Here is a 12,790-nt window from a genome sequence, read left to right on the forward strand (position 1 = left end):
AGCACTGAACTACCTGGACCTGGGCATCTGGAGCTCCAGACCTCGTACTAGCCTGGGGGCCAGTCCAGAATAGGTCCCGCGGGACTACTACTAAGCTGTAACTTTGAAGTGGTATACAGGTTAAGCCTTCACTGGTGGTAGTTATCCTCAAACCAATGAGCCTACCTGCCAGGGGGTCCCGTCAACTGCTCTAAAGGTTTCATGCAGAACGAGGTCCAGTCTCGGTGGTAGACATACTCAAAAACAACTGAGTCTATCTCCCAGGGGGCCCGGAGCATTCGTTTTGACCCAGACATCACGGATCGATTCTGCATGCGTCAAACAGCTAAGCTGCAGTATCATTACTACCATATAAGCGGGATTGATTATCCTCTCTGTAGTTATTTCTGCTACACAGGGAATAAGATGCTCGCTCGGCTTGCAATCTATGCTACACCTATGCCCAAGGACGCTTGCCCAACCTCATACGGGGGACCGGAGTGTCTTCTACGGCTCGGGTGGCAGATAGGTCCAAACAACTGCACCTATCCGCCAGGGGGCCAGGGCGCTGGGGTACTGCATACCGCAAACCAGCAACTAACAAATAGCTAAGTTGAATTTTCCTTATAATTAAATTTCAACTAGTACAATATTTGTTACATAACGCAAAACAAAGCAAAGGTACAATGCCCAGCTCAAGGGTCTACAGGCTCCCGCTTGAAGTAGGCGGCGACGAAATCGATGACCTCCCGCACGCTGTCCCGAGCGGCGGCCTCCGTCTCCACCACAGGACCGTAAAGCACGGGGACTAGCGAGATGGCCGGGTCGTGGCTCCGGAGGCAGGTCAGGATGTGCTCCGCCACCATCCGGATCAGCTCGCGGCCCTCGGTCTCAAGCTGACCAGTAAGGACCGGCTCCAGACGCCGGAGCCTATCCGAAGTGGAGTTTAACACTGGGAGGGCATCAGCAATCGAAGCTGGCGGCTCCGCCACTTGGATTGGGCTCAATCCAAGTGGCACCAGTGCTAAGCTCGCTTCGGTCGCCCAGTCAGCGATTCGCTGGGCCCCCGCGCGCTGGTCCTCCTGGAGCTTTCGGACCGCCTCCTGGACCGCCTTGTGCACCCGGGTGTCCAGAGCTGCCTTGGCCGCTTCCACCTCGCGGGACCTCTCCTCGAGCTCAGCTCTTCCTCGGTGTGGAAATGGCGGGGATGAACAAGGGATGCTATTTCGCTGTGGTAGTGTGGAGCAATCTACGCGAAAGAGCAAAAGGCAAGGGGTGCAAAGGTTGGAAGGAAGAAGGCGAATGCGGAAAGGTGACCGCGGTATGCGGTTCGTCCTTTTATAAAGCCTGACCCAACCGGCGCACCCCGGAACCATCGCTGCAACCCAAGCGATGCACACGCCTGGAGTTAACCGCCCAATCCTTGACAAGGGGGCCCAGGCCCACCTGTCAGGGAGGGCGGGTAACCACAAAGGTGTGAAAGGGCGGGATCTGAACCGTCGTCCGCGCGTGAAGCAATGCAAAAGTTGAGCTGACATGCGCGCGTTAAGCGCTGGCGTGACCGGGCTTTTCGGGAACTGCGCTAGTGGTAAATATCCCGTTTACTCCAGCCGCAATAATGCCGAGCATCGCACGCGTGACTAGGTGAACCACAGTGCGTGGGGGCCACAAGTCAGTAAGCCGTAGTGATGTGATGAGGTAGCAACCAACCCGATGGATGGTCAAGACCGGTCAAGACCCTTGCAGAGAGAAGGTTTAAGCTATGCAGGGCCAAATCGCAGTAGTGGCCCCACCTGCGGGTTCGAACCTCCCCTGAGGTGCGCCCGGGGGCCACTGTCGGTACCCTGTAGCAGGGATACCCACTTCTACTGCAGCAAGGCAGGACCCGCGTAGTCATTCGTAACTACGCGGTAAAGAGCGGAGCAACCGAGCCCCACAGGACAGGCTCTTACCTCACCGGGCCGACGGCCCCGGATCCGCTCCCCGTTCTGGGACGGGTCCGGAGACGCCACGTGTCCCCGAGGAAGGGAAGCTCCGAGCCAGCCACCGAGATCCCGGACCTCTTATAGGGGTCCGGAACCTCCTCACGCCCGTCCGGACCTCCCACGCGCGTAGACCTAACATACTACCGGGGGGGTCCGGAGCCACCACGTGTTCCGTGGGCATAGGCGCAAGTCTTCTGCTGGAAGATTCGCCCACCTACTGTATTCAATGTGGGGGGTTTAGGCGTGCTCTGCCGCCGCGGCTCGCAGGGCAGACCTTGTCAGACCTCACTGTAGACCACGATTTACTGAGGTACACAGTGCAGCCGCCTGCGTCGCACCCATGCAGAGCCGTCTGCCACATTTATTAGATACGACGGCACGACTCTATTTCATCATGCCTCCTATGCCGCAAGCTACGCAGCCCATTCAGCTATGTGACAGGCGACGCCGCTTGCTACGCCTGGCGCCGTCCCGACAAGACAGCACCTGGACACGCCAACAGGTGATTCTAGGAGTAGGCAAGGAAATCCAGGAGAGAGATCACCTTCGCCTGCGACGCCATAATGTATGAGCAGTACGATATTTTGTACTACATCGATGGGCCCATCTGTCGGGGACCCAACGGCCATGTATGCACCTCCCTTGAGATATAAAAGGGAGGCGCTCGCTGTGCACAGGGGGCACGCTAGACTACACGCAGTCACATGCTGGACTCAGCTCCAACCCTTCAGTCTTGAGCAATACAACACACAGTGGACGTAGGGTATTACGCTCCGGCGGCCCGAACCACTCTAACCCGGCTGTGTTCATCGTGTTCTTGAGCAAGATCGAACTAGTCGCTAGCTAACCCCCGAGTTCTCACCCTCTGGGCTTAGGCGGGTGCATTCCGCCACCCGGCTGTGGTTTGCCACACCACGACAATAAACTACACTTTGGCCTTCAATGCCTCAGATCCGGAGATCTTGTCGTCGGCTTCCATGCGTAGCTTCTGACCAGGGATGGTCTTGAGCTGTCCTGTCAGAGTAGAGTCTAGCATCTGCAGCCGCGCGTCGAGGTCATGATGAAGCGCCGAACTACTGACTCAGTCCATTGTAGCAGTGTGCACTGTTGCTCCAGTCAGTAGCTGGTCATCATGACTCATCGCCCATGCGCGCGGCGCTGAGTCTTTAATGCTTGCCTTGGTAACTGACAAGCCGCCTCGGCAACTGGCGATCCACTGTGTGGACTGACAAAAGCTGCCCCGTGCCCAGAGGCAGCAGAGCCCGCCTCAACCACTCGCACTTAATGGGGGTTGGTAAGGGAGCTTCCAGCGGAAAGCTTGCGCCTGCGCCCGCGTCTGCGTGATACGTGGCGGCTCCGGACCCCTCCCGAGCAGCTAGCTGAGCCGAGAGCTCATGGGGATTCGGATAGGCACGTGGAGGTCCCGGACCCATCTGCGGGAGTCCGGATGGCACGTGGAGGTCCCGGACTCACCTGCGGGGGTCCGGATCCGCGGTCACATGTGCTGAGCATTACCACCTCTAGGACACATAGTGACACCGGACCCGTCCCCGAGCGGGAAGCGGGTCCGGGACCGTTGGTCCGGTGAGATGGAGTCGGACCCCAGGGGTCTGGCTGCTCAGCTCCTTAGGGCATAGTTACGGATAACTACGCGAGTCTTGGCACAGTAGGAGTGGGTACCCCAGTTGCAGGGTACCGACAATATCCCTTGAAGTGAATTCTTTTATCATTACTGTTCAAGGGGAGATTGGCAACCTTTTTGAAAAATATATTGCCATGGCATGCGTTTTTTGCATAAAGCTTGGTAGTACAGGTTTCATCGCCTCCTATGATGGCACGAGACATTGGGAAATTGGTTGGCCACACTTTGCAGTAAATTGTTCGTGATATGAGCAGACAAACTGTTGTGCCGTGAAGAACATGGCATGTCTGAACTATAAGCAACGATGGTTGACCACTGCACAAAAGCGTAAAGCATGCAGTATATTGGGTGCTAATCTATTGGAAACATGTCATGATGTCCAGTAAAAGATCTTTCGGAGAACAATGTTGATGAAACGATCAATGGGACAATGACAGTATAACTTTGATGTTTAGCTAGCATTCCACATTTCCACCAAAAACAGACCACAGGAGGGGCAACCTGATGAGTGCAATATGACATCCAGTTGAATACAATTTGTCATTTGAACTGAGTTCAACTTTCTGGTGACCAAAGCTGCAGTGAACTATTCAGTACAGAATGGCGAGGGTGTTCCACTACATTTTTGTTTCTTGCTCTAAATCATGTACTTTCAAGCATTACAACTATATCTGCAATTATGCAGAGGGGTTAACAAGAAGCAATCTGATTAGCAACCAGAATCTAAAACGCGAATTAAATGAATACTAGGCTATGTAGACTACATAGCATATCAGCAACAACAAACAAACAAACAACAACATAGCCTTTTTTCCCAAGCAAGTTAGAGTAGGCTAGAGATGAAACCCGAAAGAAAAAAAGTTCAAGGTTCAGGCACATTGATAGCTAGTCTCCAAGTGCTCCTATCCAAAGCTATCTCTTTAGAGATATTCCAATCCTTAAGGTCTCTCTTAACCAACTCATCCCACGCCAGTTTAGGTCTACCTCTACCCTTCTTTACATTATCGACCCGCTCAAGAACCCCATTACGCACCGGCGCCTCAGGAGCCCTTCGTTGGACATGTCCAAACCATCTCAGCCGATGCTGAGTAAGTTTCTCCTCAATTGGTGCCACCCCGACCCTATCCTGAATAACTTCGTTCCGGACTCTATCCCTCCTTGTGTGCCCGCAAAACCACCGCAACATCCGCATCTCTGCTACACTCAGTTGCTACACATGTCGCCTTTTTGTAGGCCAACATTCAGCACCGTATAACATCGCCGGATGAATTGTTGTCCTATAGAATTTGTCTTTTAGCTTTTGTGGCACCCTCTTATCACAAAGGATGCCAGAAGCTTGCCGCCATTTCAACCAGCCAGCTGAAATTCTATGCCTAACATCTTCATCAATGTCGTCATTCTTTTGTAGCACCGATCCTAAATACCGAAAAGTATCATTCTGGACCACCACTTGCCCATCTAGACTAACGTCTCCCCCCTAATGCCTAGTCGCGCTGAAATCGCACATCATGTACTCGGTCTTGGTCCTACTAAGTCTGAACCCTTTCGACTCTAACGTGCGTCTCCACAGCTCTAACTTCCTATTAACCCCTATCCTACTCTCGTCAACTAGCACCACATCATCAGCAAAGAGCATACACCAAGGAATCTCACCTTGTATATCCCTTGTGACCTCATCCATCACTAAAGCAAATAAATAAGGGCTCAATGCTGACCCCTGGTGTAGGGCTATGTTAATAGAAAAGTCGGTGGTGTTGCCATCACTACAGAGCATATCAGCAAAAAAAAACTATTGGTTATGTCAGATGGGATTGAAAGTGCAATCTTCCTTTATGGATTGATGTTGCATTCCCGCAGGAAAGGTTGGTCATAATCTAGATACTTTGACCAGTAGCTTCGGAACTTGGGCAGGCCAATCTCTAGCCAGGGCTTCATGTTGCCATTGTAATGTATGACTGCAGCACGTTCAATGTCTCTGCTGTTTACATGGGGGTTGTAACCTAGACCAAGAACATGCCACGACCGGCTGAGGGGGAATGTCTTGTTCCAGAATGTGATCAAACCTGGAGGGAGAGTGCCAAATTTCCAAAGCGATCTGTCTTGATTCTGCAGTTAAATATGATGTAACATGTATTTGATCAGGTTAAATTATTCAGTAGCAATCATAGTCGGTACACATGACAAAGTGAACAAAACAGACTGAATTCAAAGGCACTTGAATTATTAAAAGTTATGAAACAAATTTTCTATGTTTGTGTATATGTATTTTTCTACAGAATATGCAAGCTAAGATGTTTTGTTAATTATAATTTTGCATAATGTAAGCTGAAAACTGAATATGGAAGTTAAATAAAAATACGCAATGTTGAATAAATTCCTTTCCTAGGGCCACAGTATAAATAATACTTTGCAGATGATTTAGTTCAAAGAGTTGTTGGCGTTTCCAGTACATCCTTTTTAGGTATAGCTTCAAAGTCCTACTCGCTACTGAGCTTCAGTACAGACAACCCTACTACACACATGCAACAGAAGTAGATTTAATTTTCATACATATGTTTAAAACATCAAAAATAAACTTTGATAAATAAACCAGTGTGAAACGAAGGTTGTGAGCATCTTACAAGCTTCTGCCATGAGTGATAGATTTGGGTTATGTTCTGCCTCTTCCATTCAGCCAGATCAAACACATTCATTCCAAAAGCCCAACCACAAGCATGGGGGTCAAAATTCTTGGCAATACCAGGATTTGAGAAATTCAGGTAACGATCGAAGCGATGGAAGCTCTCTCCACAAGTCTCAACAGCACCATTTACCTTCCCCTTCATATTGATTGACCAGAGGCCAGTCAGATCCTTCTTTACTACTATATCATCATCAAGAAAGACCATCTTGTCAAGCTTTGGATAAATCTCAGGTAAGTAAAATCGCAAATGATTAAGGATTGACAAATATTTTGAATTTCGGTATTTCAAATTTGAATCTGGGTTTGCACGATTTGTTCCAAAGTAGTAATCAATCATGGACTGAGACCCAAGTTGTTTGAGCACTGGACTGTAGCTGTCATTTAGCCATGTAAACTCCCCAGTGTTCTGTACTTCAATTGTTGCCTTTCCAGGAGGATTAGAAAGGAACCACATTCTCATTGGAGCATAATTCAGTCTGTCAGTTACTATGTGGAAGACATGATCGGAAGGATGCTGCAAACAAATAATTCCATTAAGCAAGGTTCAAAAAAACGTGATTAAACATCGTTTAATCGAGATTAAACGCTAGACGGCGGCCTAACGTCTCGTTTAGGGCCTAGGCGCCCAATTAAGCGTTGGGCATGCCTAGACGCTGCGTCTACGCACTAGGCGGAGCGTAGGCGGCGCGGACGCGTGAAAAAACGACGCTAGGCGTCGCTGGGCGGGAGGGTCGGGCGGCGGCCGCGCGCGCGCGGAAAGTGCGAGCAGGAAAAAAGGGCGGGCTGCGGGCGGACTGCGCCAAAACAGAGCGGGCGGCAGGGATTAGATAGGTACGAACCTTTTCTTTCCTCGCACACGCGAGGCTATGACCTGTTGTTGTTCTTCCGCTTCCTGCCGGTAGCGAGCGGAGCCCTGCGCCCCTGCTCCAGAAATCGCACGGCCTGGAGGGGAATCGAGGGAGCTGCTCAAGAAATCAGCACATCCTGGAGGGAAATCGAGTGCTGGTGCAGGCGGCGGCGTTCTCCTCGGTCTGTCCCCTGCGTTGTCGCCGGCAAAGCCATGCGCCCCTGCTGCACACCTGCGTCCTCTGCTCCTCGACATAGATCCAATCAAGGTGCTCCTACAATCTCTCCCCATGTTAATCCGTTAATTTCTCCTTCACTGGATTGTTTATTCTCTGTATGACTGCTACTGCATGGATGTCTGCTAGTGATACTTGCCTTGTTGGTTGATGAATTGGATCGGGGTCTGCAGTCTTCTAGTCTTTATGTGTGCTACCTCTGTATTACTTAGTACTTACTACTAATCTTGCTCTCAGCAGCACAAAAATAAATAAAAAATAAAAAAACACACAAACGATTAATCACGTTTAATCTACGTTTAATCTTCCTAGGCGCTAGTCAGTAGGCTAGCGCCTGCCTAGCGCCTAGCGTTTTCTTGAACATTGCCATTAAGAATGATGCAAGCTATCTTTCAAATTTTAAACTCATATATTGAAGTATTCAACATACATACCTTGGCATTTAACACTGTTGAATTTACAACAACTGCTGTTGCTAGTATATTATCCGAGAACAAGGCATAATGATACAGTTTTGGGTTGGTGAGTTTATTTTGGTTTGGGAACTGCTGCCGATCAGGATCCAATGAAAAGTATTCGTTAGCTAGCCTCAGGGGGAGGCAGTGAAGACCTTTAGGAAGGGTTTTAGCTGCAAGTTGTGTCAGAAGAACAGTCTGCTTCTTGTGTGCATGCAGCTGCTCCTCTGCTGAGTGAAGCATAGCTCGAAGCTTTTTGACAACAATAGAACAATCATCCTGCATCTGTCTGCCCTTAATTAGCATCTGCTCCAGTGCTTTAACCTTCTCATTTGCACTGAACAAGTATATGAAAAAGTCCCATAATTATTGCATGCACTGATTCTATGCACGGTATGAAACTGAAGCTATAATTTGAAGCGAATGGACTGAACTGAACTGATGAGAAACTTACTTCTTTGGTAGATCAGTGTCCTTAGATGCATCACCAAGCACCTTTTGGACTTCTCGTATCCTCTGCCTTAAGTCTTTTAGGTACTGGGAATTTGCTCTAATGGATCCAAGGCCAAGGTAGACTTTTGCCTTGATTAACTGATCCTTGATATTCCGGATCCGCGTATCAGGCAAAACAAAGCTTTTAGTTTTACCATCTGTTCTAGCTGTTAGGGAGTTCTCCGCAACTACCTTGTCAGATGTCTGTTTAGGCATAGTCTCCAGTAAAATTTCCTGTAAGAGGTCATGTGATAAAGATGAAACCATGTAACAAACATAACTGCAACACATAAGATCCATGAAGAACAATTAAATTAAATTCTGTAAAATAGAAGAATCAAGTTCGGGAAAAACATTAGGAGTATGTGATTTCTGCGCATGGATGAATATTTCACGACATAAATGTATTGAACCCCATTTGGTCAGAAATTGCATCTATTACATTAAGATGACGTTCTATAATGAAATCCCATATTAAGAGTTGATTTAACAAATTGGAAGGAAAGGATATTGGAGGTCAAGGCAAAACATGGCAGGAAATGTAAGCATGAAACAAAACAGGCCCTGAAACCAAATCAGTAAGATTCCAGAACTTTCATATATGTGCTTATCAGTATCCTGAAGGAAATGAACAACATACTGAGCCAAACACGTGCCATAGCTGTTGACGAACAACACAATCAATACCTATAACTGACAACTGTATGAGAATGACTAAAACTGCTACAACTCCAACTGCTAGCAGTAATTGACATTGTAAAATGATTAATGTAAACTTGCTTCATTAAGACCCACAGATCAACTAAGGGCTATGTATTCACCCTAAGGTTCTCCATGGCAGCATTTTGCAGACATTAAATTGATGAAGCAAGTGAGCCAATTAATACTTTACATCAGAATTTTATCGGTTAAGTTTATTCATGATATTCCTCATTTCATAGATTGGCAGTTGACACTACGATTTGACCTGTTATCCCAAGAAAATGAAAGATATCACAACCCTCCAGCGGCCAGAATGTTCTTAACTTCTTATCCCAACCAGGAAGGTACTGGCCATCAAGGGGTTAGGTGTAATAAGTGCAGAAAGGCTTCGCCTACCAACCGATTTCAAAGCTTGATCTTAACTGATTAACTCTAATAATGCAATCTTCGAATTCCAGCTTGCAACCTGAAGCTAAATGACAAAACATGGTCCCAAAACTCAGAAAACTAATCCTCAGGTTACAACTCAACTAAAATTTGATAGGATGCACAGAAAGCTTAAAAACTACCAACCTCTGAAGATGATTGCTGCTGTGATCCGGTGGTTTTCTCCTGCTCTTCTGAGTCGGTACTCACCAAGCCACCATCCTGTGCCTCCCGCCTCGTCACTTGCTCCAGCACTTCGATGCCATCAGCAGCCGCCGTGACTTCAGAGAGCACGCGGCTCTTGTGCTCCCCTGCCTTTCTCGATGGCGATTCTACAGACAGTTTGTGTGCAACGATCTCAGAAGTCAGAACACAAAAAGTCAACAACAACAACAACAACAACAACGCAAATCTCTACGAAAGACTCTCTCTGAATCCGGGAACCTACAAACACAAGATGCAATGAAACAATCGGAAAAGTTACCCGCACCTTGCCCCTCAGATTCAGTCGATTCTTTCGACAACCCGCCCAGTTCATCCGAGAAGACGATGCCGACAGGTTCTTTCAAAGAGAACACAGTTTCCTGCATCCAAAGCAGAGGAAAATCTATAATAACTTGTCACCCTGGTCAAGAAAAATACCCAAAACAGGGAGTGAAAATTTACCAGAGGAAGCGCATTCAGCTTGTCTGCCTTGATGCCACGGCCCTAGCACACCATTCAACCAAAAAAGAAACCCGTCAAAACCCCAAACAAAATCCCTATAGAATCCCAAATCCACCTACCAAAAAAAAAAACCCCCGAAAACCCCACTCACATGATTCGTGATTTCTCCGGGGAAATCCCGCATTTCTGGAAAGAAAAAAAAACAAGGCAGCAAATCCGTAAGAGCGCCAATGCCAACAAAAGACGGCCTCAAATCTCGAAACAGATCACGCCGGGGGAGAGCGCGCTTACGGATGGGGTTGAGCGCCGCCGGGAGGCGGCTGGTGTAGAGCGCGAGGGGGGAGAGCATCGTGAGGGCGAGGATCCTCCTCGGCCTCACCATATTCGAGTTATGGCGGGGCGTTCGGATTACTCGAAAATTTCGGATCGAGTTTTAAAATTTTCGGATTTTAAAAATTGCAACCCGAAATTTACTGAAAATAATCGACCCGAAATACCCAATTGCCAGCAGTACTGCGTTTGCCGGTCGACGGTGCCGCGACCGGTGGAGTTGACGGCGAGGGTCCAGCCTTGCGGGGATGCGTAGAGGCGGCGGCGGCGGCGCTGGTGCGCGTCTGTAGCGATTGCCCAGCTAGATTCAGTCCTCTTGGGGTAGAAGAAGAGCCTGCACGGGGAGGGTGGGAAGAGGAGGCATGGCGGCTGCTGCTGGGGCGCGGCCGCGGGCGGCGTCCTCCGCCGTAGACCCAAGCAGTACCGTCAACCGCGGTGGCCGGTGGGTGTTGACATCAAAATTGGCATTACACAGTACCGACCGGTCCGATCGGTGAGACGTTGTAGTCAGTCTGTCAGCAGCCGATCGGTCTGACCGATAGGGTCGATCTGTCTGATCGGTTTCTAAGCAGAGTCCGAGTACAATTAAGAATTTTCATATATTTAGATTTTGTAATAGAATTTTTTGCGGGATAAATCTACACACCCTATAAATATAAATATAAATGGTCACGGTCGATTGAGACATCCAATCGATCAAATACAAAAAAATTTATCTTTTTACTTTTTTTGCCCTAACTTTTCCAATCTACTATTTGTTGTTCCTCCTTCGTCTCTACGTCGATTGAGGGCGTTCTAGGTGGCCTGCCGACCCAAGAGCAACTCTGTGTGCGCCTGCCCCGACGAGTCCTTCCCAGACGATGTTCGTTGGTTTCACCGCCGGCCTGCCCGGCGACAACCGGTCTGAGCATCGGTGCTGCATCGTGCCGTCGCTCGCTGCGCGTTCTAGCGCTTTGGTGTGTTGGTTCTAGTTCTGCACCAACATACTTTTTGGCAACTCTGCTGGGGATCAGAAAGAATAAATCGGCTGCCATGGTCGGTATTCCTAAACCTGGTGATATTGATGCTGCCAATATTCAAAGGCCGACTGTTCGGCAACTTCCGGCCGAGCATCAGAAGGTTCTTGATGACATCCAAAAGAAGAACAGAGAAGAGAAAGAGAAGGAAATCGAGAGGCTGGAAGAGGAAGCCATGCAACAATACATCTCACACTTCTCCATCGACCGTCAAGGGAAGGTCACGACGGATGCCGTCTTCGATGCTTCACAGTTTGAGGTAAAATTTAATGAGAACGAACAGCCTATCTTAATTTCGAAATAGCTAATGCTATAAATAATATTGTGTCTTCTCATATGAATAATAAGTTGGAATTTATTGGTCAAAATATGCATGATATGTTTGATAATCGCTTTAGCCGAATTAAAATACATCTTGGTATAAAATCTGTCGGTAATGATACGTCAACATCTAGTACTGGTAAGACAATGGGTAGTTCGGCTAGTGGCAAATTTCCAACTAATAATGCTATTGTGACTAATTCGGCTAATCAGCAAAGCCGAATTAATTATAATGCATCACCTAATGCCAATGTGCCATATGGGACAGTAAGTTCGTTGCGACATTCTACACCGCCGAACTTTGCTCAACCTAATAATACACCGATCACTAATTGCCTAATGCCGATAATGTTGGATCAGGTAGTATTAAGGAAGAGGTGATTAAGATATTTCGGCAAACTTTTGGGATAGAACCAAAAGCAAAATGCCGATTTTATCAAAGACCATACCCTGAGAATTATAATTTTGTTGCATATCCTCAAGGGTTTAAAATTACTGAATTTGTTAAGCTCACTGGTGATGATAGTAGAATTATATTGGAGTAAATAGGTTAATTTATTATACAATTTGGTGAAGCTAGCACTAATGACATTTACAAATTGAGGTTATTTCCTTTATTTCTATCGGGTGCTGCATTTACTTGGTTTATTTCATTGCCACCCAATTCAATTTTCACTTTTGCTGATTTAGAACAAAAATTTCATGATTATTTCTTTACTGGTGAAACTGAATTGAAATTGTCACATCTTACATCGGTTAAGCAAAAGATACATGAAGGTGTTTCTGAGTATATTAGAAGATTTAGAGATACTAGAATCCGATGCTATAGTTTGATAATTTCTCATAGAGATTTAGCTGATCTAGCTTTTACTAGTTTACTTAATTTTCATAAAGCAAAGCTAGAGGGACAAGAATTTCTAGATGTTAGTCAAGTCTTACAAAAAGCTCTGGCTAATGAAAACCGAGCCAAAGAAGCTAGAGATTCTCAAAAGTCTAATGAGAAACCTAATC

General features: G+C 47.4%; 1 protein-coding gene across 2 annotated transcripts; it reads right to left on the reverse strand.

Annotated features, from left to right (window-relative positions):
• Positions 1-5,265: 5,265 nt before the first annotated feature.
• LOC120712168 (probable galacturonosyltransferase 4) lies at positions 5,266-10,897 on the reverse strand. Of its 2 annotated transcripts, XM_039997881.1 has the most exons (9): positions 10,404-10,592; positions 10,264-10,298; positions 10,113-10,154; positions 9,937-10,030; positions 9,594-9,778; positions 8,281-8,552; positions 7,806-8,163; positions 6,228-6,803; positions 5,266-5,712 (listed from the first exon to the last, which is right to left on the reverse strand). In XM_039997881.1, the coding sequence occupies exons 1-9, from the start codon at positions 10,492-10,494 to the stop codon at positions 5,437-5,439; spliced, it is 1,929 nt and encodes a 642-aa protein (XP_039853815.1). In that variant the 5' UTR covers positions 10,495-10,592; the 3' UTR covers positions 5,266-5,436. The 2 variants fall into 2 exon arrangements, with proteins under 2 accessions (XP_039853815.1, XP_039853816.1); XM_039997882.1 differs by lacking the exons at positions 10,264-10,298; positions 10,404-10,592 and adding an exon at positions 10,610-10,897.
• Between the last annotated feature and the right edge of the window lie 1,893 nt (positions 10,898-12,790).

The sequence above is a fragment of the Panicum virgatum genome, chromosome 6K, assembly GCF_016808335.1.
Source record: "Panicum virgatum strain AP13 chromosome 6K, P.virgatum_v5, whole genome shotgun sequence".
Lineage (NCBI taxonomy): Eukaryota > Viridiplantae > Streptophyta > Magnoliopsida > Poales > Poaceae > Panicum > Panicum virgatum.